The following is a 27,958-nucleotide window of genomic DNA, read 5'->3' as shown; positions in this document are numbered from 1 at the left end:
GTCACTAATTCTCTGCCTTGCAGACCTTTTGACGAAGAGTTAAAGATGACAGACGGTGACCAGATGAACCAGCGTTCTGATATATTAACGGGAACCTTACTTTCACCAGTTTCTGATGATGATAGCAAAAATAGATTTTTTAGCAGGGAAGGTCTTGCTGTTGCCAGAGGTGGACATAAGGGAAAAGCTATTGGTGTGCTCACTAGTGGTGGAGATTCTCAAGGTAAGTGTATTTAATTAATAGTAACAACTTCATTCTCATGGTTTCCTTGTTCTGTTCATTGAAGATACGTTTCAATTTTCTTCATTATTTTTGAAAATATCTGGTACCAGTGTATGTGAACATAACTTGGAAATATATTTTTCCCCCATTTGTATTTAAGTTCTCTCCTAACAAAATTGATGGTGATATAATTACTTTGTAATCTGACAGGTTTTTTGATATTTTTGGAAACAATGGGAACAGGTTTGACACCCCCCTCTCTTGGGGTATTAGTACCAATAGTGATACATTTAAATATACATTTTTCTATACTTTTAAATAGAAAATGTTTATATCATGATATCCTAAGATACTGAGATATCAGGTTCAGCTGTATATTATTCTGTCTGTGACTATCACAAGTTTCATATGTATAACATGTTACTTACACCAGAGGTTTGAAATTAATACAATATGAAACTTGTGATAGTCACCATTGGATGGCATGCTGTACTATATTTAAACATAAAAAAACCAAACTGTAAAACAGTAAATAACACATTGTTATCCTATAGTATATACATAATACATCATCTCCAGTTGTGTTCAGATTAAATATTCTATAATATCACAGGTACTGCATGGTTTTCAGTGTTTAAGGGTAGTAAAAAATCCAGTTTGAACACAGTTTCATGTTGCTCGGTGTTCTGTAAAGTGGTAAAGTTTAAGGATAAGTCCAGTTTGAACACAGTTTCTGTGGCTCGGTGTTCTGTAAAGTGGTAAAGTTTAAGGATAAGTCCAGTTTGAACACAGTTTCATGTGGCTCGGTGTTCTGTAAAGTGGTAAAGTAAGGATAAGTGGAACAAATGTTGTCGGTGTTCTGTAAAGTGGTAAAGGATAAGTCCAGTTTGAACACAGTGTTGATAAGTCCAGTTGTAAGTGGGAAAGTTTAAGGATAAGTCCAGTTTGAACACAGTTTCATGTGGCTCGGTGTTCTGTAAAGTGGTAAAGTTTAAGGATAAGTCCAGTTTGAACACAGTTTCATGTTGCTCGGTGTTCTGTAAAGTGGTAAAGTTTAAGGATAAGTCCAGTTTGAACACAGTTTCATGTGGTAAAGTTTAAGGATAAGTCCAGTTTGAACACAGTTTCATGTGGCTCGGTGTTCTGTAAAGTGGTAAAGTTTAAGGATAAGTCCAGTTTGAACACAGTTTCATGTGGCTCGGTGTTCTGTAAAGTGGTAAAGTTTAAGGATAAGTCCAGTTTGAACACAGTTTCATGTTGCTCGGTGTTCTGTAAAGTGGTAAAGTTTAAGGATAAGTCCAGTTTGAACACACAGGGTGTTCTGTAAAGTGGTAAAGTTTAAGGATAATACAGTGGCTCGGTGTTCTGTAAAGTGGTAAAGTTTAAGGATAAGTCCAGTTTGAACACAGTTTCATGTTTAAGGATAAGTCCAGTTTCAGGTGTTCGGTGTTCTGTAAAGTGGTAAAGTTTAAGGATAAGTCCAGTTTGAACACAGTTTCATGTTGCTCGGTGTTCTGTAAAGTGGTAAAGTTTAAGGATAAGTCCAGTTTGAACACAGTTTCATGTTGCGGTGTTCGGTGTTCTGAACACAGTTTCATGTGGCTTTGTCGGTGTTCTGTAAAGTGGTAAAGTTTGGATAAGTCCAGTTTGAACACAGGATAAGTCCAGTTTGATAACACAGTTTCATGTGGCTCGGTGTTCTGTAAAGTGGTAAAGTTTAAGGATAAGTCCAGTTTGAACACAGTTTCATGTTGCAGTTTGAACACAGTTTCGGTGTTCTGTAAAGTGGTAAAGTTTAAGGATAAGTCCAGTTTGAACACAGTTTCATGTTGCTCGGTGTTCTGTAAAGTGATAAAGTTTAAGGATAAGTCCAGTTTGAACACAGTTTCATGTGGCTCGGTGTTCTGTAAAGTGGGAAAGTTTAAGGATAAGTCCAGTTTGAACACAGTTTCATGTGGCTTCGGTGTTCTGTAAAGTGGTAAAGTTTAAGGATAAGTCCAGTTTGAACACAGTTTCATGTGGTGCCGGTGTTCTGTAAAGTGGTAAAGTTTAAGGATAAGTCCAGTTTGAACACAGTTTCATGTTGTTCTGTCGGTGTTCTGTAAAGTGGTAAAGTTTAAGGATAAGTCCAGTTTGAACACAGTTTCATGTTGTCCAGTTTCTGCTCGGTGTTCTGTAAAGTGGTAAAGTTTAAGAATAAGTCCAGTTTGAACACAGTTTCATGTGGCTCGGTGTTCTGTAAAGTGGTAAAGTTTAAGGATAAGTCCAGTTTGAAAACAGTTTCATGTGGCTCGGTGTTCTGTAAAGTGGTAAAGTTTAAGGATAAGTCCAGTTTGAACACAGTTTCATGTGGCTCGGTGTTCTGTAAAGTGGTAAAGTTTAAGGATAAGTCCAGTTTGAACACAGTTTCATGTGGCTCGGTGTTCTGTAAAGTGGTAAAGTTTAAGGATAAGTCCAGTTTGAACACAGTTTCATGTTGCTCGGTGTTCTGTAAAGTGGTAAAGTTTAAGGATAAGTCCAGTTTGAACACAGTTTCATGTTGCTCGGTGTTCTGTAAAGTGGTAAAGTTAAGTTTTTACACTTTATGGAAGTGTGTGCTTAATTCTGATAAAGATTAGGTTTTGTATTATTGAACATTTTATAGTAGTACTGTTGCTAAAGTCTACAGTATTGTAATAGTAATATTAATGAAGAAACAGTAGAGTTTGGCTTGCAAGTAAAAAAACTCCATTATGTTAACATAAGTCATCTCTTGTGTGAACTACACGAGTGTCACAACTTCTGAAGTATTGTGACTTTCCTACTTGTGTTGACAGTTGTTACTCCTTTTTAAAAAAATAAAATGTCTTTAATAGTAAAAGAAAAAGCACTTCAGAGGTTTTAATGTGATTTAGTATTTTAAAGTTTTCTTTACTAATGGCAGTAGTAAGGAAAAATAGTTTGCTCATGTAAGTTCTGTGTAAATTGTGATAAAAAATAATACTGATTGACTTGTTGTATTGTGTTTTAAAAAAAATAAAGACAAGGAATAAAGCATCAGAAAAATTGTTTATATGTATAATGAAATTTGAATTTTCTACAAATGTATATTTTGGTAGGCTTACCAACCATTCGTGTAACCTTTTATTCGTCACATTACTCCCAGTTTTTATCTTCTATCATCACGAGTCCTTGAAAGTTGTTTGTGAGCATTAGAAACTAGCTAAAATAAATGGAAGTATTGAGTACAAGTTAAAGAAGGTCATTACTGTATTCCATAAAATATTGTGTCTATTTTTAACCATCTTGTATAATATGTGATGTTGAGTTACTGGAGAAGAACCATCATGATGAATAGAGATTTAGAGAAGTTATTTCATGTTAATAGATTAAAATCTTGATGTGTTTTTAATGAGAATGGTGCACTGATTGAGGGTTTTAAGATTGTTAAGAATTTTGGTGTCTGGAAATTTATATAAAATTTTAATAAATTCTGAACATTATTATGAAATATAAATGAAATGATTTCATATGGGTGTTACTAAACAGCCTCCTTTCTGACCTGTAGAATATCACCTGATAATGAAGTTTGTGCCATTGTAAACTCTGCAGTGTGGAAGTATAGATGTTTAGCTGGCTGGTGGGTTATTGAATTTAAGGAACAGAGTAATGAGGTGTACATGGATGGATGGGAAACTGTACATAATCATGTCCCTACAGACTGTATACCTAAGAGCTCAGAAACGTTATTCACTGCCCAGTGATTCACACATCATTTGTTGTTTCATATGATGGCAAGAGGGATTCTGATGGTGGACAGTGTCCTCCAGTGATGCTTCCAATAGTTTTCACTTGTCGTAATCAGAGTTATTTAGCTCATGTCAGACTGAAAGTCCTGTAAAGACCCTCTTGTGGTGTTCTCAGACACCATATCTTTATGATGTCCTATAGACTGTGTTGTTGTTTTGCACTAAGGTTGATTCATAATGGAAGAACTCTATCCATTTTCGATCTGGGTGCATCAGATGATGGCATTTCTTCCTGAATCTGAGTGGAATAGCATCCCTGAACTTTTGCAACAGCAGTGAAAGTTAAGCATCTAAGAGAAGACTTCTCCTTGATCCAACTGTTCTCTTGAATTACTGTTTCCCCTCAGTGATGAACTATTCCTCTAGATTGTATATATTTCATGTTGTTGTATATTCCATTTTAAAGTAAAGAAATCTTTTTTTTCAATGTTTTATTCAGGTTTAAGATGAGTCATACACACACCAGTCATTTTTAAGAATGTTTGTAATAAACCAGTATCCTGTACTTGTGGAACCAAAAAATCTTATTCCCTATGTACTCTGTGCCATATCCATGTAAAGATTTGAGATTTTCCTGAGAGGTCCACTTAATAGATCTGAACAAGATGTGATACTGCATATCAGTGATGAACTTTTCAAGCTAAAGAATAAATGGATGAAGCATTGTGTTCTAAACCTTTATGAATATAAACTTTATTAGAGCTTAAAATCAGTGTTTACTTGTTTTTAATGGACTTTTACTTCACACATTCAAGTCTGTATCAGGCTTTAAGAAACAGACTAAGGTTTCTATTTAAAATAAAACTATTTGCCAAGCATGAGTGCTACGTTGTGACTGGTTATTCTCATTAAACATAAATAGGACTGAGACTGTTAGGTACTACCTGTAGTCCTGTACTACGTGTAAAGGACATTGGCTTTAGTATCCATAAACGAACAGCATGTAGCAATGTTCTCCATGGCAGTGTATGAAGAACAAGATACCCTTTGAGAATGACAAAAGAACAAGGTTACTGGAAGCAAGATAAATTTGGTTTGTTTTATTCAGAACAAAGAATAAATGTTGATACTAGAGAAAGAAGAAAGTTATGATATATTTATATCTTACTTAAATACATCATAAAGCTTCTGTTAGCATTACTCTTAGCAACAGACTTGCCCGACTTATCAACCACTATGCTAGAAACCATTTTTTTCACTCCTGCTGTTAGACGGGTTTTCCGTTTGTGTTACACGTGTGATGAAGCCATTCTGCAGTACTTCAACATCCTCAGTACAACTAGAAGAGTGTAATATTATCAGTTTACTTCACTAATTATGTTTTTGTTAATATCCTTAAAGTGATTATGAAAAACAAAGGTCAAAGCTGTGGCTTCTGAGGTGTTCTACCTGAAACAAGGGTCAAGTTTGACTGGAAAGTTTTTGGTTTTGAGTGTAGCCCTATGTACACTAGAAAAATAAAATTTTCCCTAAAAACAATAACTAAACTGGCAAGCAAATTATGATTCTTTGATTTGAAAGCTTGTGGAGCATTAGAAGCTAGTAGGCTTAAACTTGTGATAGTAACTGTGTAAACTGCAGATGTATTTGTTCAACATTTCTCTTTATGTATTCACTTTGTTTGTGAATAGCATCTCAGATCTGTCATTGTCTACTCAGAGTTGCAGCTGTAGAAGCTTTTTCTTGAATACCAGAGAATTTCTCTCTCATCCAACTAATCAGTTCCGAGCCTCCTAAACGTCACAAGCTCGTAACTCGTGTTTGGCACACATGGTACCAGATGAATTGTGTCCCATCAAAACTATACCTAAACCATGTATCACATAAACAGATGATTATAAACTTATTGTTATGAAACATTAATTTGCTGAAGAGCAAATGTGAATCCAGCATCTAAAGAATTAGTTTGTTACTTTTAAGGTTTAACACTAACGTATGTTACTGAGGCATAGGTTTTCCAATACTAGTAACTTTGAAAACATTAATTTAACCTAGTTAACAATAACCATACAATGAGGAACTCTGTAGTGTGGTTCAGCTGTTCCACTGTGTATGGTAGATGTGGTGTGGTTCAGCTGTTCCACTGCATATGGTAGATGTGGTGTGGTTCACATATATTCTCCTTTGCTATCACTCCTGGGTTCTTAGAATTACTCTTATTTGTAGTTAAAAGTTAATGTTAAAATTACTTCCACTTTTATGTTATCGAGTGTGGGAATGATCTGTCTGTTTAGTTTTTTTTCGGAGGTTGAGTGAACTGTGTGCAAAACGATACACACTTACCGTAACTTTTTCTGAAGTCAAGATCTCAAAGCATCACAAGAGGACATTCCACACTTGTTTAATTCACAGATATTCCATTCTTATTTGTAGCTGCTGAACTTCGCACACCAGATTTTGTGAGGAAATACACAATACTTCTGTAAGAGTTTACAAGAGTGACTCTAGTGGGAGTTGGCTTAATGCCAGGGACATTTCTGGGTTAGTCTGTTCACCTTGAACTTAAACAAGGCTCTGATAACATCCCTGCAGGCTTTCAATGTTTGCAGTGGTTAAAGTTAACATCCATATCACATAACAGAGTAAATGATTTACGTGTACATACAGTTATGTTGAATTGCATATGTATTTGCTGTACATAATACACATTATGTTCCATATATTACTAGCTTGGTGTGTACATGTGTTAAAATGATTCGTTGATAGTCAGTCAATTCTGTGTCTCATTGAAAAACTTAACTGAAACATTAGACAAGATATCATGTTTGTTGTTAGAACGACTTCTGTCTACATGCTATTCAACACCTTATTATCATGTGATTAGTAAATGTGTCTACAAGTGTTAATGGAAGCCTGTAAGTCTATGAATAAACAGTTTCATGCTGGCCAATTTATTCTTTTACTGAGTTTTAATACTGTAGAAGTTTTTAACCCTTTTGCTGTATAGTTCTGATATATCCAAATAAACATTTATACCCACTGACTGTGAATTTTAGATTTATGAAAAATAAGTTTTTCTCTACTGTAACATGCAGGATGTTCCCTTTTTCTCTACTGCAACATGCAGGATGTTCCCTTTTTCTCTACTGTAACATGCAGGATGTTCCCTTATGTTTATACCACTTGCTGGAGAACCCTTCCAATTCTTCTCAGTTGTTTGTTTAAATCATTATTTTTTACTACTCTGTGCAGTTTTCAAGTAATATTAATGTCATATAAGTAATAGTTTCTTTTAGTGTTCAAGAAGTAATACAAAGGGTCACACTTTTGTTTTGGTGGATAATTGACACTTTTGGAAATTAACCTGAAAATTAATTGCACAGTGACAGAATTACAGTGTCTGTTACATTATATTGTTTTCAAAATGTTAAGTGTAAAAAACAATTACTGCTTAATAGTCAAGTTAGAAAACCATCTTTACTTCCATAAAACAATTGTTGTTTTCTAGACAATAGCTTCTATTATATCTAAATAAAAAAAATTGCAAATAATTCAACAAAAACTTGTCTAGGAGTTTGAACTAAAGTATAGGTAAACACTTAGATTTACCACATGATTAATTCAGTGTGTAATTCTATAGCAGATAATGCCCTAAAACTAAGCAAGGTCTATTGAGAGTAAAAGAACATAATTTGGTAATTCATAGAATCATGTTTGTGTGAAACTGTGAATGTTTGGCACACCTGAAGCTAAACTTTTTTACTTCTGTTTTGAAGGTATGGTTACAGAAGTTTTTAATTAGTTGAAGTGAAACATAATCGCTAACAATGTCTGTGGTGCAACGTGTTTTAAGCTTATCACTAATATAGACAAATAGGTGGGTTTAGTAAAACATGCGTACGTGTAGATGAAAGAAAGACAATGTTTCAGGAGAGCTTAGGATTTAAAATTAGTAATCTGTGGAAGTTTATCGTGTGTTCTGTGTATGAAATCATGCATGTTTTGTTATAAGTTTGTCGTGTGTTCTGTGTATGAAATCATGCATGTTTTGCTATAAGTTTATCGTGTGTTCTGTGTATGAAATCATGCATGTTTTGCTATAAGTTTGTCGTGTGTTCTGTGTATGAAATCATGCATGTTTTGCTATAAGTTTGTCGTGTGTTCTGTGTATGAAATCATGCATGTTTTGCTATAAGTTTGTCGTGTGTTCTGTGTATGAAATCATGCATGTTTTGCTATAAGTTTGTCGTGTGTTCTGTGTATGAAATCAGGCATGTTTTGCTATAAGTTTGTCGTGTGTTCTGTGTATGAAATCAGGCATGTTTTGCTATAAGTTTGTCGTGTGTTCTGTGTATGAAATCAGGCATGTTTTGCTATAAGTTTGTCGTGTGTTCTGTGTATGAAATCAGGCATGTTTTGCTATAAGTTTGTCGTGTGTTCTGTGTATGAAATCATGCATGTTTTGCTATAAGTTTGTCGTGTGTTCTGTGTATGAAATCATGCATGTTTTGCTATAAGTTTGTCGTGTGTTCTGTGTATGAAATCATGCATGTTTTGCTATAAGTTTGTCGTGTGTTCTGTGTATGAAATCATGCATGTTTTGCTATAAGTTTGTCGTGTGTTCTGTGTATGAAATCACGCATGTTTTGCTATAAGTTTGTCGTGTGTTCTGTGTATGAAATCACGCATGTTTTGCTAGAAGTTTGTCGTGTGTTCTGTGTATGAAATCACGCATGTTTTGCTAGAAGTTTGTCGTGTGTTCTGTGTATGAAATCACGCATGTTTTGCTAGAAGTTTGTCGTGTGTTCTGTGTATGAAATCATGCATGTTTTGCTATAAGTTTGTCGTGTGTTCTGTGTATGAAATCATGCATGTTTTGCTATAAGTTTGTCGTGTGTTCTGTGTATGAAATCATGCATGTTTTGCTATAAGTTTGTCGTGTGTTCTGTGTATGAAATCGCATGTTTTGCTATAAGTTTGTCGTGTGTTCTGTGTATGAAATCATGCATGTTTTGCTAGAAGTTTGTCGTGTGTTCTGTGTATGAAATCACGCATGTTTTGCTAGAAGTTTGTCGTGTGTTCTGTGTATGAAATCATGCATGTTTTGCTAGAAGTTTGTCGTGTGTTCTGTGTATGAAATCACGCATGTTTTGCTAGAAGTTTGTCGTGTGTTCTGTGTATGAAATCATGCATGTTTTGCTATAAGTTTATCTTGTGTTCTGTGTATGAAATCATGCATGTTTTGTTATAAGTTTATCGTGTATTCTGTGTATGAAATCACGCATGTTTTGTGTTATGGACATATGAATTTTTTTCAAGATCACATGTCATAATATTTTATGTCATTCCTCAAAATTTCCAGCAGAATCTCTGATTTGTGTATGACTTGTATATTCATAATATTCACACATGTGGGTTCTTAAGGTAAACTGTATTTGATTAAATTATTGGGCCAGTGGACTTGTTGTCTTCCAGCCATTATTCTAGACACTGTAACAGTTTGCATAAAGACAGCTTATGTGCTAGGTACATGCAGATTCATATCATTTTATTAACTTATTAGACCATTAGGGTTAACACCAGTTACAAGATTATGTTATAAGTGCTCTACATGACTGCCAATTTGTGGCTATTTACAATAATGCCATTAATTATTTTTGGCAATCAGATTTAACTCTCAGGTGACATCATTAATTATATATGGCAACCAGGTATGGAAGGTTGTTTGAAGAATTGCATACTTTCAAAGCAGTGTTGTATGTCTGTTCATATATATGTATAATCAGTTTGACCTGAAGGTGATCTAGAAAGGGTGAATCATTGTTCTCTGCTTTATTAATAAAACTATTAGTATCTACATCAGCCATTCTGAGATGCATTTTACTTCAAGTGGGTTTCTCGTCATTAAGACTATTATCCAGTTTCTTCTGTTTAAAAGGTTTTGTGACTGTGTACACACTTTTTATAAAAAACATGATTATTTGGAAAGAGAAGAACAATTAAAATATCTTATTTCTTTTAAACTTTCTTTAAGTTTTATTTTACTTTGATGTTTCAGAAGATAATCTAGATTATAAAATGCACTTATTGTAAGTTTTACCAATTATAGTTTATTATGCGTATAATTATGGAGTTTTACTTTTAAAATTTTATAATTTTTAACTAAATTATATGTTTATTTTCATGTAACGTATTCCTTAGCAAGAGTTTGAATTTTTACATAAAATTTTTTAAGGCTTAGCATGGTGTAGGAATTAGTCAGGGCTGCAGATCAGAGTTTCTTTGATTTGTGTCATGCTATCATAAAAAAATTTAAATAAAAAATAGTGCCGTGCACTTTGGGGTCGTCAGTGTATTATAAGAGTATTGTTTAAATGCTACTCTTTAGACTGACAAGAGAAACCCAAGGGGTAGCAGTAGAAGGTGTTGACTAGCTTTTTATATTCTAGTCTGTTTCTTTAAAAGTTATGGATGCTTAATGTAGATATAACTGGGATATTTTTGACTAAAATTCAATAAATGCCATTTGTAATGGAAGTTTACAGCTTAACTGAAAATTATAAGTGTTAAACACTTTCTAAGTATTCCTTTAGGGAGAGATTCAATGAAATTACGCAAATTTTTTACAGAAACATTTTTATTGTTTCCTTTTATGTATTAACAAAATTACAGATGATTTATTTTTTATTGATATTAGAATAACCATAACGTCTACCTGGTACAAAGTTTGATAACCAAGATAGTGACAAAAAGTCTTGTAAAAAATGATGGTTGTATCTGTTCAAAATAAACATTAATTAAAAGTTAGAAACTCATTAAGTATTTGCTTAAAATTAAAGGAATTTATTTTATCATTATATTAAGATATTCATAAAAATGTCTGCAGAACCAAACTGTAACTAAAAGAAATCTATAGTGAGATTAAAAACATGTAAAAAAGATAACTGTATTGATTCACTATAAGTATAAAACAAATCAGTGCCAATTGGTGAATTTCTTCTAGGAATGAATGCTACTGTCCGAGCTGTTTGCAGAATGGGACTGTATATGGGAGCTAAAATGTACTTCATCAAGGAAGGTTACCAGGGGATGGTAGATGGTGGAGAGAACATTGTAGAAGCAGGATGGGTCAGCATATCGGGAATCATCCACAAGGTAGAATGCTACTGACCAGTTAGTAATTCTTCATTCTGTGTCACTAATATAGGGGTTTACCTTTCATAATTTCATTTGATGACTGATATGATGTTGGGCACTGGAGTTCTGAAGGTCCAATTTTATTTTTGGTGGTAATTTTGAAACATAAAGTAGCAAAACTGTATGTTTTAAGCAGAAAATTACTATAATAATTTGTTATTGAATCATTATTATTTTAAAGAACTAGTTTTGAATTACAAAGATTTGTGGAGGTGACTTTTAAAGAACCTCTGCTCTGACTATTTTAGTTTGTAGTCACCAAGTTGTCTGTTAAATGACTGGTGAGATTAAAAGTATCAACTTCTGTGTGGTTGATCTGTTGCTTAACTAACAATTAATCAGTGACCAGTGCAACAGTCACATGATTTTGCCTTTTTAATTATTGTGGTTTATCGTATAGCATTGTTGTATTATACAGGTTTTTTCTACAAGTATTTTTGGCATAATGCCAAGGCTACTGAGCTTTCTCTCACATCAATTTGCAAAAAAAATTTGGGGGTGGAGATTTAATTTAGTTGGAGGAAGTCATTCCAACAACAGTATAAACATAAAACCACAGCTAGTGTACAAACATTGAAAGAGGAAACGAATTCTGATAATACTGACCTGTATTTGTTTGAGAAATTTGATTATTGTTGGCCATGGTGGTTAATCGAAAAGAACAGTTGCCAGATTGTAGTTACACCCTTGTATTTCTTTAATACAGAACAATGATTGTCCTTTTGTATCTTGAATATGAAACAATAATTATACCCTTTTGGATTAATCAAAATTTATTTTTATTTTTTCTCTTTGGTGAAACTCAGAATATTTTTACCTCTGTAGATTCAACTTGTATCATTATATAACTTTGTACAGTTTTCATGGATTTTACTTCTGTAGTTTTTATTTGTATTATGGTGTGTCTGTGTATAATTTTCAGGGTGGAACAGTGATTGGAAGCGTTCGATGTAATAAATTTCGCGAGAGATCAGGTCGATTGAAGGCTGCAGCAAACCTGGTGAGGCATGGAATTACCAACCTTGTGGTGATTGGTGGTGATGGTAGTTTAACAGGTGCTAACCTTTTTCGTCAAGAGTGGGGTTCTCTGCTTGATGAGTTGGTTGAACAAGGTGAGCCATTTAAGAACCATATTTCATTTTATTTGGTGTTTTGTTAGAGGGCTAATGGAAAAGTATAAGTGGAGATCCTTGTTTCTTTGGACTTTTAGAGAAATAATCTCATCTATTCCATTTACTTTTGACAATTAAAGTTTTGTAATGTTTATAAGATATTCTGAGTGGAAAACAGAAACTGAGGATTGTAAGATTAGTAGCAAAGTTTTTGAAAAATCTTATGTCTACGCATTCATAAAAGGCAGGTTTTACTATAAGATGACCACATTATAAAATGCGCATGTCCACCTGATCGTGTAAAAACTTTAAACATTATATATTAGGTTATCTATAATAGTAGCCCAATGTTTTGAATAGATATTGTTTGCCATGTCAACATTATTTCTGGGTGTTTTCTATGTGTGAGAGTGATCATTAGAATAAAGTTATTATTTAAGTAATGAGATGTGATAGGTATTTGAAAACAAACTGATTTCAAATGAAAGAAGGACTTAGGCTTAACAAAACTGTGTAATGTTCTGCTGCCGTTAGTGATAACTTGTAAAAATAGAAAGTTTACTTTACTAGCATTTCCCAGATTGTATTTGATGCATGTTTTTTAATAAACTTCTAGGGTTAATTTTAATTTTCTATTAATTACTGTTTTATTTTCTTGTATATCTTGATTGTTTTATTATTACAATATTTGAAGTTTATTCATTTATACAAGTATAAACATCACATTAATCAAGCATGTGATTACATGTGCTAGGCCTAGTTTCATATTCATCATTATTTTTATACTGTTTTATAAATTTACAGTTTATATTTTAAAATTTAATTATCTAATTCATTTATATGAAGTTTTTTTAGAATTTAAATTTGTGATTTTTGATACCAAAAGTGACCAACAACAAGAGTAAAAAAATTATTGAACAATTTGAATCTCTGAAAACATTATTGTCATTAATTAATATTGTTTAATATGCATATTGGAGAATTGGTAAAAACAGTGGTTAGCAGATGGTAGCATGCTGACATGTAATATATCTCTTGTAACCTTCAAAAGAAAAGTTTCACACAGCTATCTACACAGATTTTTTTGGTAGTGGTACCTAAATAACAAGCAGTTATAATCCAAAAATAAAGGTATTCAGATGGAAACTAGTGTTACTAAAGACTTATCACAGATGGAGAAACCTGAGACAAGATCACACAATCTCGGTCACATCAATAGCAATCAGAATGGTCATGACACTGACAGTGACACCTCTAACTCTCAGACACCTGATGATGTTACATCATTATGACATAAAATTGTGATAACAGCAAGAGGAAAAGGTTCTTTAAAGACTATAAAATATTGCTGCAATCTTGTATGATAAATTGGTTCACTGTGTTATATGGTCAGGAACGTGCTTTAAAAGCCTTCAGTGAGAACTTCAAAGCAAATATTGTACACTTGGAAGACAGTGTTGAAACCAAGGGAATCCTGGGATATCTTCAAACAATAACTTCATGAATGATTATAGTGCTGCTCACAGTACCATATCACAAGTATTTCAAGTTGAAGACGTGCTCATAACTGGAGTAATTCAGAGACTAACAACTGCTTTACTTGGGCATCAAAACAGTGTCAGGTCCACATCTGAAGACTTTCTTGAAGAAACATGAAGACAGAGTTAAAATGAGGATTGGATGTAAACCTCTGTATAATGAAGTGATTGATGGAACTATGCTTTATCTTGATGTGAGTGTTTGGAAACTACAGAGTCTACATTTGGTAATTTTGAAATCTTTGACTTCAGCACTGGGCCAGATGATACTGAGGAAGTAGTGGACTATGGAACTGATGAGTGAGAACAGATCCTAGATCACTGTATTACATGTTTCAGGAATGAATACTGGGAAGCTATCTTTGAAGAATGATTTCTCTTCAAGCCACACATATAAGAAATTATAACTTCATCTCAACTCCAAGTGAATAGTGACTTATCAAAATTAAAGCTTGCTCAACTTGCCACCATTTTGTGTCTTGTTGAGATGATGATGGTCAGTGTAGTCAGCACAACTGGTGTTGAGAGTGAATTTCACCCACAGACAGTGTAAATGTACCAACCTTCAACAGGACACATTAAGTGCTATCTCGAAGATTAACCGTTAAACAGTGGGAATATTGTAGGTAGCAACATCAGTTGATGGTGGCTGCTATTTAAGGGTTAATGTGAATGGTACTCTTGTAAAAATTCAGTGTTTTAGCTGTAGTAAAGCATTGGTTAGATTCTGATCCTAGTCACTGACACGTGGGTGGACATGTAGTCACTTCATGGTTAGTGAAACTGTTGTTGATTTAGACTGAGAAGTGACTTACTAAATTGTAATGTTTAATACTGTTCCAGTTGAAAACTGTGGTTAATGGTCATCATGACATGTGTACTATGATGTTTAGTTACTATGATAATAGTTGTTGTTTTTTTGTTTTGTTTTTTAACAAAGCCACAAAGGCTATCTGCTAAATCAAATGATTTTAGCGTTGTAAAAAGACATACCGCTGTAAATGATAATAGTGTTACAGTAGAAAATTTAAAATAATGAAAATCTAAATATCAAGTGGTCTAATAACAGTGATACCTAAGAAAGAAGTTACTGTGGTTATATGGTAAAATAATTCCAAGTACATAATATAAATAATTTAAATTTATTTTTTTTTTTTAAATCTATATTTTTTAGGTGTGAATTGTGCACATTTCCATAGAAAAGGTTTTTTATTACAGACTTAGTTTTAAGACCTTGTAGACTGGTATTTTTGTAACTGTGGTTTTCAAAAATTTTAACTTTAGCAACAGTCTTTATATGCACAATGGGTTGGAAAGATGGGGAAGTTTTAAGAGAGGAAGATGTAGATAAGATGGTACATAACCTGTCTAGAACAAGCCTAAACTGTGTAATAAATCTGTGGAACAAAAGTAAACACAATCAACTTCATTGACAAGTTCATAATAACTCCACTGTTCAAATATTGGAGGTATTGTATATCATTAAATGCATGATTTATCACTGATAGAGAATTCATTAAATTGTTTGGTGGGACTCATGGGGAATACAGTTTGATACTGAGTATGGAAAAGGTCTGCAGTCTCTGGTTTGGGTATTTATTTGGGTATGGGAAACCTTGAGCCCCCAGTGATACAGTGGTATGTCTTCGGACTTACAGGGCTGGACTCTGTGTTTTGACACCTGTGATGGGCAGAACACAAATAGCCCATTGTGTAGCTTTATGCTTAACAACAAACAAACAAATTAATGGATACGTTGGTTGCTGAGAGACTTCTGTTGTTGTCTCTGTATTGCAGATCTCTGTGGTTGCTGAGAGACTTCTGTAGTTGTCTCTGTATTGCAGATCCCTAGTGAATCACGAGTTAAGAAGTGTTTACTGATGGTTACATTTACATCTATCTTATTGTACAAGTTCAGTTTTTTTTCTCTCTTAACACCTGCATGTTGGTGTGTTCCCAGTAAATTTCCTGTTATCCTTACAGGTGAGATAACACCATCCAAGCGAGCTGAGTGTAGCAGCTTGAACATTGTGGGTATGGTTGGCTCTATAGACAATGATTTTTGTGGAACAGACATGACCATTGGAACAGACTCTGCTCTCCATAGAATTATGGAAGCTATTGATGCTATTGTCACTACTGCTTCAAGGTATGAAAAGTTTGGTGCCAGATGAATGTTTTTTTTTATGTAAGTTACTTTTGAGAAGGTTGTTACTATTTATGTTTTTAATTTTTCTTAATTGTAATTTTTGTCACTTTAGTTCCCATAATGGTCCTAGTAAGTTAGAATAAAGCTATGGTCAAGTATATTTTCTTAGTTTTATGTTGTGTGGTTCAGTTTTGATACATAAAACTTGTACAGTGCATTGAGTTAAGTGATGTAATTATTATTGTAAACTATGACAACTGTTGTAGATTTGGCTTTGGTCCTTCATTAGGATGTCCTGTTTAAACCAAATCATTGAAGTGTCCACACCATGAAATCTGAATTAGGCATGGAGTTTATACTAGTTTTTATTCTGTTTATCAAATTAGTGTATCAGGACTTCCATTTGTAATAAAATAAGTAAAAAATATGTGATGCAGGAAATTAATATTAAAAAGATTTGTCTTTTAGTAGCAACGTTATCTTGTTTTTATGTTTATAATACCAGTAGATGGCTCTGACACACAAGCTTTGGTATTCAAATGGAAGTATTGCAATTTATAAAAAAGTCTTAGATCTAACCCTAAATTGAGATTTATAATTTATTTTTGGTAAACTGATATTTTGCATTAAATTTTGATTAAAGAATCTTTTTGTTTGGTTATCTTCAGTATTGGCTTAAAGTGCTGTTATAGTATTTTCAACCAGACATTTAAATTGTTTTATTGGTGGTAAGCACAATTAATAATTTAATTATATTTTGGGGACACTAAAATCCATCCAAATGAGTTAGGAAAATTTTGCCTTCACTGGAAAAACCAACATAATCTCGTTTAAAACCTTGTAAGATGCGAGACCTACAAAAACAACCTTTTTTTTTTATCATTTACCAGATGTTCCCCCAAATCGGTTGATCATTTGAACCTTTAAATATGTTGTAGGTAGCAGTATCAGTTGATGATGGCTGCCATTTAAGTGTTAATGTTATCATTTTGCCAGGTCATAAAAATTAAGTTTTTAATAATTTTCTCTCTTGGAGGTCTGTGAAATAATAGTACGTTTCAATTGGCTTTGTAGAAGAAATCATTTCTGGATTTTTTTTTTGTTCTAACGTCAAGGATGTGTTCTTTGGTGAATCGAAGTATGTATTACACCGAAAATTTACTGTTACTGTGTTCTTATTTCCTTCCTGAAGATTCCCTCAATGAACAGACCATAAATTTTAATCCAGGTACAGTTTTGAATTGGAAGTTTAATACACAGCACTAAAAATAGAAGCTGAAACCTTTAAGTACTTTTTTAGTTGTTAAACTCAACACCAGGATACCAAGGAACTATCCTTTGTTCAACTTCTTTACAAAAACATAATCATTACTGATCCAATTATCCCAAGAAAGTTAAGATAGAAATTGTAAGGTGATGATTCAGACAGACAACTAAATTTTGTTTTTAATACCCCAAAATAATATTTGATAATAAATAAGATATTCTCCACTAATGTCTGTCCTGCAAAACTAACCAAAATAACAAAAAAATGAAACTACAACAAAACTCACAATCACCAACATCTGTATCACCATTCTGTGTATAAATTTCAAAGTTTGACAGAAAGCTGTAGAAATTCCAGATCATCTTACCTTTTTATAGCAGCTGATCAGTAATGGTAAAACAACCAACAGACACATTTCTTAACAAATGATATTTGTCTTGTTTTCTGTTTGTTTGTTCGTCTTTAAAAACATGTTTTTTTTTAAACGTATATTCTCCAATAACAATAAATATTCTATCCCTCTGACTAAAGGGTTTTTGCAGCGGATCAGTGTAATGTTTATGGACTTCTAATGTCAAAATCTGAGGATAAGTTCCCTTGCGGTGCACAGAGTATAGATAACCTGCTGTGTGTAGCCTTGCAGTAAGGAAACAACAGCTGTTTAGGGGAATATTTATTTACTTAAATTTTGATAAGTCATTTCTCCTTATTACAAGTGCTTCACAGTTAAAACAAGTTTTTTGTTTTATTTACATTTTCCAGTCATCAAAGAACATTTATCTTAGAAGTTATGGGAAGGCATTGTGGGTAAGTTATTTTCGTTTTTTGTAGAGTGCTCACTGAAAATTTGCACAACAAACATTCCCAGATGTGCTGTTTATTTCAATTTCCTGTAAAGTAATTTTCTGTTTTGTATTTACTCATTTGTCAGTGAACCTTATTCTTATCTAGATGTTATATTTGGTTAAAGTGTTAAGGTGATAATTATTAAACTTTATTTAAATGTAATATGGGTGTTGAAGTTAACAATGGAATGATTGTTTTTCTACTTTGTGGAAAGAGTAGCTCTCTAAATAGTTTTAAAATACAGTAATGTAAATTGATTCTTTCCTTTATTTCGTGAACTTTCCTACAAATGAAACACTTATGAACCTTATCAAGTAATTATTGGTAGCTAGGATAATACTTCAACATCATAACTTAAAGTGAAGAGAGTCTAGAAGATTATCTGAATTTAGTCAGTCAAAGCTACTTTTGATTAGGAACTTTTCTCAAAGCTGCAGTACATATTGGACTAAACAACAATTGAATCAAAATGGAACAATCTTGGAATTTATACAGTATTAGCTACTTTTGAGAAAGGAATTATCTCTACTGAGTAAGCTTGGTGAAATATTTTGATAAAACAGAATCTTCAAAGAGCAAATAAAGATTCATAATTCTGGAATTTATGGATTTCCTTTAGAGTAATTTGTTAATCCTTGTTTCATTTTTTGTTGCACAAAATTACAATTTTAATTTTATAAGTTTTAGGCTAATTTTATTTTTTAATGAAAGCACTTGTTGTTGAAATAGCTTGTATGTGTGTGTTTGTAATATTGCAGGTACCTTGCGCTGGTAGCAGCTTTAGCGAGTGAAGCAGACTTTGTCTTTATTCCAGAATGGCCTCCTGAGAAGGACTGGCCTGACACACTGTGTAAAAAATTGAAACAGGTAATGGATACAATCTAGTAATTTTCAGAAATCGTGAAGTGTCTGAACTAAAAATTCAAAACTGAAGTGTTTGAAAATAAGTGTAATGAAATTTTTCCACAAGTTACAAGAAATGAGAAAAAAAATGAAATCTAGTGTTTAACTTTTAAGCCTAACTTTAATTTTATTTAAAATTGGTAAACATTACTGATAAAGTTTGTATATTTTAAAATGTATATAAAAACTTGCAGGTGAACTGCTTGTTTTCAAAAAAAGACTCAAGTATTGTTGTAGGAAAGCTATGCTTAAGAACTATTAACTCTATTACAGCTAGTTAAAATTGACGTTTTAATTTTTGTGTAGGAACGAGATTTGGGTCAAAGACTGAACATCATTATAATTGCTGAAGGGGCTCTTGACAGGCAGGGAAATCCTATCACGGCTGAACAGATAAGACAGGTAAGTTTTGTTGTGTTTAGTAATGTGCTTTGTAAGGTTATAAATGATAAATTATTGCAGGTCATGAGTAAATGTAACAAGTCATTAGGGTACAAGAAGCTCTGTGAAGTTAATCTGTAACACTAAATGCTTGTTTATTATTATGGTCACTTTAATTTGTCTTCTAAAATCATACCCCGAGAATTTGCAAGATCAAGGGAAGAACACATAACCAGTATCTGGATAAAATAATGTAGATTAGATTTTAAAAATAGTTAAATAGAAAATCAGTACACACAGTAGTGTGTTGTGCAACCAGAACGATCTGCAGGAGACACTGGGTGTTATTAACACAAGTGATAATTTAGCAATTTTTTACCTTGTGCTTTTTGTACTGTGGTATTCCAAAGTATCACATATTTTCAGTGGATGTGCTCTGTTGGACTCTTACTACTTGTACCAATAATTTACAAGTTATCCATTAAGAAATACCCAAGATATATCTAATTATGATAGTTTCGTTTTTTTTGCACCAAAAGTACAGACATTTGAAAAACATACTTTCATGGATTTATGGATTTTTTTTTTAAATTTGATGCACTGATAAATATTTTCAACCTACAATTAGGAGTTTCATCTGGTGTTAAGTGTAAGTCTAAGCTACACATGCAAAGCTATTCAACAAAACTTCATGTTTGAGTTTTTGAGTACACCTATTCAAAAATTCATGAGCTATTGATTTAACATTTTTATTACATTTTCACCTAAGAGTAGAAGTGAACTGTCTTCAGTTTTTTTGTCATTAGGAGTAAAAAATGGCTGATTTAGAGCAGTAAAACTATGAGGTGAAAGGATGTGCAGATACATAAGTATCGGTTAAGCTAGGCAAACTAGAACAGCAGTTTCTAGCTCAAGTTTTCAAAATAATCATACAGGTAGACAGTTATTGATTAACCAGTTTTTAACATAAATTTATTAAATTTCATAAAATTATTCAAATTAATGAACCTTTAGTTTAAGCAATTTGCATAAATAATGGTGTTTGATACTGAGTTCATGGGGGTGATGACGAGAAACTGTCAGTCTAAATTCCGTTGTGTTAGTATAAAGGAAGCTATTAACACTTGATGAAAACTACCACCATGTATTTTAAATAATCTTGTTGGTTCTGTAAAATACAAGTCTGTTCTGAATAATAGGGTAATGACCCTAAAGCTAATGTGGGACATTTTTTTATTTGCTGTGCTTTGTTGATAAAAAGTCATGATATCTAATCAACACCACCTTCGGCATGGGAAAAAATGTGGTCAAGAAAAGATTGAGTGTGTGACTTGAAATCAAAATTGGCAGTCAAACTGATAACTAGGTTCATAAGAAATTTACAAGAATGGATCATTCATTAATTAGCTAGGCCACATATTTTGTGAACCATCATGATTCAGTGCTATACATTTATCTACCATAGAGTGGTAAGTAAAGAAGTACAGCAAACAATTATCTCATTTACTTATGAACTTTGTACTCATTGTTCCTTGCTATAGGTTTCTAAGCCTCATCAAATTTTGCATGTAGAAGATATGAAATGAAATATATTTTTTAGATTGTTTATGTTTATTTGAAATAACCAAGACTTTATAAATAACTACATCAATACCATAGAATTCTACTATAATTTATCAAGCTTAGTAACTAATCTATATTTGGATCTAACAAAATATGAAATTTCAAGCAGACTAAAAACTGTTTTTAGCTTGAAGTCTTGTATTAAAAAAACGAGTTTGACATAATAATACTGAAAAGTGGCTGAAAAAGCCACTAGGGAGATATTCTGAGCTTTCACTTGATTATTCACATGTCAGAGAAAGAAGATGGTATATGTGGAGAATTAATAATAAAAGAAAGGTAAGAGGTGGGTGGGGCCACTGTTTTTGATTTAGTAAAAATAGCATTATTTTGGGATATAAAAAGATATGATCTTATTTTATAGTCCAGCTTGTCAACATTGGTTATTCAAGTTCCTAATTAATATGAAACTATGAACCTTGTATTTGGACATCACAAACATGTAATTTGATCCAGTGCTGAATTCAACATGCCATGTATGACACACAGAAATCAATATTTAGTTGTATTTAATATTTACTTTTAAATTAAGAAATTAACTAATATATAATACTAAAGTTTGAATTGTAACTTACAATTTGATACTAAACTTATTGACGTAAATTCATAAAATAGTAGTTTGATAAAAGTTTGAATGCAAGTTAATAACCGACATGACATGACCTTTGATCCATGACTGGCATTATTTAGGAAATAAATTAGTTGCTGGTAGTTGTTTACCAGAAACAGGTGGCAAGTTTAAGAAGTTTGTGCAGCAACAAGTCAGTATCGAATAAAATTGCTGTTGTCCAGATGTGTAATCATGATTAACTTGAGATACTCACATGTAATGTGAAGGTTGTGATTAACTTGATATACTCCCATGTAATGTGAAGGTTGTGATTAACTTGATATACTCCCATGTAATGTGAAGGTTGTGATTAACTTGAGATACTCCCTTGTAATGTGAAGGTTGTGATTAACTTGAGATACTCCCTTGTAATGTGAAGGTTGTGATTAACTTGAGATACTCCCTTGTAATGTGAAGGTTGTGATTAACTTGAGATACTCCCTTGTAATGTGAAGGTTGTGATTAACTTGAGATACTCCCATGTAATGTGAAGGTTGTGATTAACTTGATATACTCCCATGTAATGTGAAGGTTGTGATTAACTTGAGATACTCCCTTGTAATGTGAAGGTTGTGATTAACTTGAGATACTCCCTTGTAATGTGAAGGTTGTGATTAACTTGAGATACTCCCTTGTAATGTGAAGGTTGTGATTAACTTGAGATACTCCCATGTAATGTGAAGGTTGTGATTAACTTGAGATACTCCCTTGTAATGTGAAGGTTGTGATTAACTTGAGATACTCCCATGTAATGTGAAGGTTGTGATTAACTTGAGATACTCCCTTGTAATGTGAAGGTTGTGATTAACTTGAGATACTCCCTTGTAATGTGAAGGTTGTGATTAACTTGAGATACTCCCTTGTAATGTGAAGGTTGTGATTAACTTGAGATACTCCCATGTAATGTGAAGGTTGTGATTAACTTGAGATACTCCCTTGTAATGTGAAGGTTGTGATTAACTTGAGATACTCCCTTGTAATGTGAAGGTTGTGATTAACTTGAGATACTCCCTTGTAATGTGAAGGTTGTGATTAACTTGAGTTACTCCCTTGTAATGTGAAGGTTGTGATTAATTTGAGATACTCCCTTGTAATGTGAAGGATCATGATTAATTTGAGATACTCCCTTGTAATGTGAAGGATCATGATTAATTTGAGATACTCCCATGTCATGTGAAGGTTGTGATGGAAAACCTGAAGCAAGATTCTCGCATCACTGTTCTTGGTCATGTTCAACGTGGTGGAAGTCCATCGGCATTTGACAGGGTTTTGGTAAGTTGCTGTAAAGAGTTCTGCTAAAGTTTACTTCGATAACTGTCATTCATATTAAACTACTGTTATTTATATACATTAAAACTTTGGTAAATCCAGAGGTTTCTTTTTAAAATTTAAATTTTGCTGGATTTATGTTATTTAAATGCTTGTGAACATCATGTGTTGAGGTTTTCTGAATAATTAATTCATATTTTTCTTGCTATCTTATCATTTATCTTATAATTCAAAAGGTTATGGGGATATTTTTTTAAACTTGATATGTAGACTGTGTTACTTTCTAAACCTCATATCTTGTATTATCTGGTTACATGTACCGTTTAAACGTTTTGACTAATAGAAAGAACATGAAGAACATAGTTTATCAACTTTGGTATCTCTATTTAGCTAAGGGTAATGGTAAACTTTTGAATAATAAATGTTGAATATTTTTCACTGACAAATGTTACTTATAACTGCATAAAATGCACAAGAATTTTTAACGTATATGCTCAGATTACTGGTGTAGATCTCTGGTTCTAAGATGCTGGTTGCAAGAAACATTCATTGAGTGTCTTAAGATGTTTTGAGTAGATATTTAGGTTATTAAGCTGCTGAATTCTTTTCAAACTTATCTTTACAGCAAGGTTTAATTGTCTACATTATTTACTTCATATATACTGGCAAATATGCTCAGTTATATCCTGATAGTTCGATAGCTTCTTACTTGAAGATTCTTCGTCTTTCGACTGAAAAAGTTTTGGAACCACCTGTGTACAAAAGCTACTAGTCTTTAAACTTTGAGACCTATTATTTTGTATAACATAATGTTGTTAAACTCGTAAACTATTATTATATAACTCAGGGCTGCAGAATGGGTGCAGAAGCAGTGTTAGCTTTGTTTGAAGCTACTCCAGAGTCTGAAGCGTGCGTGGTATCACTAGATGGGAACCAAGCTGTCAGAGTTCCTTTGATGGAGTGTGTACAGAAGGTTGGTTATATATTATGTTATTATTCATGTGGCTTCTACTAAGTTTGTGTTATGTGAAACGTAGCATAGAAATGACGTCTTATATTTTTAATTTTACAAGTTTTTAAAGTACAGTCAACTTTTAGCTTGTATCAGGTGTTTATTTGAAAAGTTTCATATTTACTGTTTATGTGCAGTATTGTTAGCCTGTAAAGGATTTATTGAAATATTGATGCTTGTTGTATACAAACAGATTAGTACTTCTCTCAGAAAAGTAAATCTTTAAATATGTATTTTTCATGCAGACAAAAGAAGTTGCCAAGTGCATGAGTGAGTCTCGGTGGGAAGAGGCTGTTAAACTGAGAGGAAGGTGAGCATATCGTTCTTAATTTATTGTTCTTTAACGTAAGAGCTCGGGGTTTCCGAACAGGGATCTTGACGAGTAATTCTTGTTTCGATAAAAACTCCGTACTACAACATTGAAGTGTTGATTGTAAAGAAAGTTTTGATTTCCAGTATAAACAAGTTAAGTTTTGATATGTGTAATGCTAAAAATGGACAAATTACATTTTCTCATTATGAGGCGCTTATTTTCCTGGACAATTAAGACACGCACGCACACGTGGTGGTTTTTGTTCTTTATATTACTACTGTGTCATGAGTTACGTTCCAAATTGTTATTCTCTGCAGTTCGTTGTGAGAAAGCTGTATGCATCGACACGTAACAGTTGATATCGGCAGTGATTTAGTTCTGTAGTAATATTCTTCATATTAAGTGAGAGCTTGGCACCCCCTAGTGGCTTCTCAGGATATGTTTGTTCTTTCTTCCCATGATTCACTTCAGTATTATAATGATGTGTTTTAGATTTTACATCTCGGAGCTTCTATCATTTTACAGACTCGGACATGCAATAATTTACCTTTTCCATTAACTTCTAGAAAAAAAGACTGACTTCACTAACGTGACTCCTCTTTTTGTAAAGCTTTGTTAACTCCAGATTAATTAATTTAAATCCAATGATAGAGATGAAAATGGTGGACAAAACACCAAACATTTGCAAGTAAAATCTTGTGTTTAAAATATTCTGTCATGTTAACTGTCTTTATCATTAGACTAACCCCACCACCAACATGAATCCACTGTGAGTACAAAACTTGCACAGGTTGATTGAAGCTACCTGAATGTATCTTGGTTCAGTGCGCAGTTCTGTTCAATGAATTCCTAATATAGTAATCGTAAAACTCTTAGGTGCAATTTTAACATACACAATATGAATTGTCAAAACTATAGAAAAAACAACAAAGATTTTAATAAATATAAATACTTCATTAAAGAATTTAATAAATATAAATACTTACTTCATTATGTTTAATTTTCTGTAATTCTTTTATTCTTTGTTTCCCATGATTTTAGGCCCAAATGTTTGAGGCTGTCAAGCTGCTGTTTTGTTTTGTAGATTTCACCTCCAAAATTTGAATACGTTTCATACTGTAATATCATCTATACTGTGATTAGATGGGTTAATTTTTATCGCCTGACTCGATCAGTAGAAATGAACATCATGGAACACAGAACTATCACATATATATATATTAGCTCTTCTGAGTTTATTACTTTATTGTGAAAAAGCACATTGTTGTTTGAGTTTCAATAATATATTTTTTCAATAAGGGTTAAACAATGATTTTTATTCAGTTTTTTTTTTTTTTTTACTTCTGTAAGTAGGGTCTCAAACAAGTTTACTTCTCAGTAATGTTTGTCTTACTACTGTGAATAAATTTGATATGTTTTTAGTTGATTTAAAAGCTGTATTAAAATGATTGGTTATGATTAAGAATTGGTTCTGGCAAATGACTCAAACCTTGGGTATGTTTTTGTCAGAAGTAATAAATGCATTAACAGATTGTGGATACTGACAAATAATTTTCAGCTAGATTCTAAACACAGCACTACAACTGTCACGATTCTGTTGTCCCTACACACTACAACTGTCACGATTCTGTTGTCTCTATATTATTTTATAAAAAAAAAACTACTGTCAAGATGAGAATAATTATACTTGTGTGTAATAACCAAGACATGTCTTGACTCATCTTGGTTTTCCTTGAACATAGATCCTAGGCTTTTAGTTACATTACATTGGTATCTACTCAGACATGACCATAATACTGTGATAAACTACTATAATACACATAAGAAAAATATTATTTTAAGAGTTGACTTTTACAAAGAGCTTTTTTTTTTTCCTGTGAAATTTAGGAGTTTTGAAAGGAACCTTCAGACCTATCGAATGTTGACGAGGTTAAGGCCACCAAAATCTGCATTTGATTCATTAGGTCATGGAACTGTAAGTATGAGAACATGTTTCTCACTATGAAAATTGAAAGATTTATCCTTCTTGAAGGTGGCTTTCTATTTTGTTCCAAAATACATTATCTCTACATTAATGTGTTTTTTCCTACAGTAACACTAGCCCACCTGGAATATCTTCAAGATTCTAATGCTAGTTAAAAAAAACAAACAAACTTGAAACAAGATTTATCTAACAGCTTGGGAAATGACTTCATAAATATAATGTGTCTTTATCTTAGTCAATAATCTCACTAGGAACTTCATGACAACAGAACGTTTTGTTCCCCTAAACTTGACTCATTCCCCCATGATATATTTTCACTTTACGTGTGATGTTCTAATCTTCACCTATTTCTCCTTTTTGTTCTTTCCCTTTTCTATGCTTAATTAATTACAAATGTTTTAGGAATATTACACTTTGAAGTATTGTGGCATTTAATCAAAGCTCTATTTATTAATCTTTTTAAAATGCTACATCACACAGCAATAGTTTTGAGTCGAGATTTCCGTTATAATGTTACTATTGTCACTTGTGTAAACATTTTTTATTGACATTTAAACGAACAATAAAGAAAAAGTAATATACGATCTGTTAATAACTTTACTGTAATGTTTTATAGCAGATCTGATAAACTCTGTTAGGCTTTTCTTCTATGTATTTAACTTTAAATGTAATACTGTTAGGTATTTAATAATAAGGATCGTGATGAGAAAAAGATGGTGATAATAAAAATTGCATGTTTAAAACTGACTTTAGTCATAATATTAACAATGACTATTTCACAGTATTCACTGAATGAAAATAACACTTATCATATTTATAATGCTGCTTAAATCATTGTATACATGATTATGAGTGAATCAAAGTTTAATTTATTTCAACAAATCTTAATCTAAGTAAGTATGTAAGTGACTTTTCCAGACAGAGTACAGCAAAACTGAAGAACTATGTCTCTTTCACAGAACTCTTTCATCTGGGGTCCCACTCTGACTTCTTTTCTTATGCCAAACATGATACTAGTATATAAAATGGATGATATGCTACTGAGGGTGTATAATTAGATTTGAGGGTAAGCTAGTAGAAATCCTGAAGAGCACTAAAATTGAATCAGGTTTACATGTGACTCATGCTAGGTATTGGTGATGCACAAAAGTATAGGTAATAAAACAAAGAAACATAATAACAAATTTTAAATTTTATGCAGACTGATAGATATGTAATCTAGCTGGCTGTAGTAATGTAGAAACTTGTAATCTAACTATTAAAAGAATAAAGTAAAAACTACAAAAATTTAAACTTAATTTTAAAAAAAGTGTCCCTACTTTGGCTGAGACTAACATAATTACAGTAATGTTTTGTAGTCAGGATAAAAACATTTAAATTTTAAGTGGCTCAGTGTTTGCAGTTTTGATTTTCTTGTTTCAATAGTTTTTGCATTAAGTCTTTCTATATCACTATAGCTAGATAAGTTACATATATATTAATCTATACTTATCTATATATAAATAAATTTTTATTGTACTTGTAAGTAGTTAAAAATGCCAATGGAGAAAGCTGAATGATTTAAGTCCAAAGCTGAAATTTTTGTTCTGTCTGGTTACAGTGAATGCATCTGTTAAAAAAAAAATTGATTCTACTTTAAAACATTTTCTCTACTGAAATCCACTTTGAGTAATTATTGTAAGATCAGTTATACTTACAGGCCTGGCATGGCAGATGGGTAGGGTGCTTAACTCATAATCTGAGGATCACGGGTTCAAGTTCCTGTTACAGCAAATATGCTCCCCTTTCATCTGTGGGGGTGTT

The 27,958-nt window shown here is 32.6% G+C and overlaps 1 protein-coding gene across 2 annotated transcripts in view; it reads left to right on the top strand.

The window, feature by feature from the left end:
- The window catches only part of LOC143246680 (ATP-dependent 6-phosphofructokinase-like), a 45,495-nt gene that overhangs the window by 638 nt on the left and 16,899 nt on the right, over positions 1-27,958 (top strand). For both annotated transcript variants that reach the window (XM_076493757.1, XM_076493758.1), the window contains exons 2-12: positions 24-223; positions 10,955-11,106; positions 12,071-12,260; positions 15,782-15,947; positions 17,977-18,021; positions 18,819-18,927; positions 19,270-19,365; positions 22,757-22,849; positions 23,694-23,819; positions 24,104-24,168; positions 26,059-26,146. In XM_076493757.1, the coding sequence (XP_076349872.1) occupies positions 46-223; positions 10,955-11,106; positions 12,071-12,260; positions 15,782-15,947; positions 17,977-18,021; positions 18,819-18,927; positions 19,270-19,365; positions 22,757-22,849; positions 23,694-23,819; positions 24,104-24,168; positions 26,059-26,146 (1,308 nt within the window). In that variant the 5' untranslated portion in view covers positions 24-45. The remainder of the gene's footprint in view (positions 1-23; positions 224-10,954; positions 11,107-12,070; positions 12,261-15,781; positions 15,948-17,976; positions 18,022-18,818; positions 18,928-19,269; positions 19,366-22,756; positions 22,850-23,693; positions 23,820-24,103; positions 24,169-26,058; positions 26,147-27,958) is intronic.

Source organism: Tachypleus tridentatus, chromosome 3 (assembly GCF_004210375.1).
Source record: "Tachypleus tridentatus isolate NWPU-2018 chromosome 3, ASM421037v1, whole genome shotgun sequence".
Classification (NCBI taxonomy): domain Eukaryota; kingdom Metazoa; phylum Arthropoda; class Merostomata; order Xiphosura; family Limulidae; genus Tachypleus; species Tachypleus tridentatus.
Note: the sequence above shows the minus strand (reverse complement) of the source record. Positions and strands in the feature narration are given on the sequence as shown.